Source organism: Apaloderma vittatum, unplaced genomic scaffold, assembly GCF_000703405.1.
Source record: "Apaloderma vittatum isolate BGI_N311 unplaced genomic scaffold, ASM70340v1 scaffold32092, whole genome shotgun sequence".
NCBI classification, from domain to species: domain Eukaryota; kingdom Metazoa; phylum Chordata; class Aves; order Trogoniformes; family Trogonidae; genus Apaloderma; species Apaloderma vittatum.
Genome location: NW_009704633.1, coordinates 693 through 1,382, shown reverse-complemented (window position 1 = coordinate 1,382; position 690 = coordinate 693). Strand labels below are relative to the sequence as shown.

The 690-nt window shown below is 61.3% G+C and overlaps 1 protein-coding gene across 1 annotated transcript in view; it reads right to left on the bottom strand.

Moving 5' to 3' along the window:
- The window catches only part of MARS2 (methionyl-tRNA synthetase 2, mitochondrial), a gene marked incomplete at both ends in the record, with an annotated part of 2,102 nt that extends 1,550 nt beyond the window's left edge, over positions 1-552 (bottom strand). Inside the window, one exon of the mRNA XM_009865115.1 lies at positions 218-552. Coding sequence (XP_009863417.1) covers positions 218-552 — 335 coding nt within the window. The remainder of the gene's footprint in view (positions 1-217) is intronic.
- Between the last annotated feature and the right edge of the window lie 138 nt (positions 553-690).

The following is a 690-nucleotide window of genomic DNA, read 5'->3' as shown; positions in this document are numbered from 1 at the left end:
AGCCAAATCCTCCCCAGGGCACAGGGCTGAAACCTGCCCCTGCCCGGTGGGGTTTGGGCAGCTTTCTCCACCACCACAAGCGGAGCAGAGACACCCCATGAAGTCCAGGTGAGCCTCAGCCGACGTGAATGACAACGGGCTGCAGGAAGCACCAAACGCCCCCAAATGTGGCTGGGGGAGAGGGAGGGGAGGGGGGGCCCCTGCCGTAGGCTGTTACCTGGTGGCCGGTCTCCAGAGACACCTTGCAGGGGCGGCCCTGGGCGTCCTTGCGCTCAGCCAGCTGGCTCTCGCTCAGGAAGCTCTCCTCGGGTGTGCAGTACCAGCCCTCGTAAGACCCTTTGTAGAGCATCCCGCTGTCCTGCAGGGCGCCCCAGAAGTGACACACAGCTCGCCGGTGGCTGGGCTGGCTGGTGCGGGTGAAGTCGGTGAAGGAGACTTCAGCCTGGGTCAAGGCGTGGTGGAAGAGGCCCGAGATGCGCTCACAGAGCTCCGGTGGAGATGTCCCTGCTGCGGCCGCAGCCTGCTGGATCTTCAGCCCATGCTCGTCAGTGCCTGAAACGGCAGAGAGGATGGGGGATGTTTCCTTGAGAACGGGCGAGTGGGTTTTGAAAGGGAATAAATGAACCCCTGAGCTAATTAGCAGGGAAATCATAGAATCATTCAGGTTGGAAAAGACCCTTGGTATCTTTC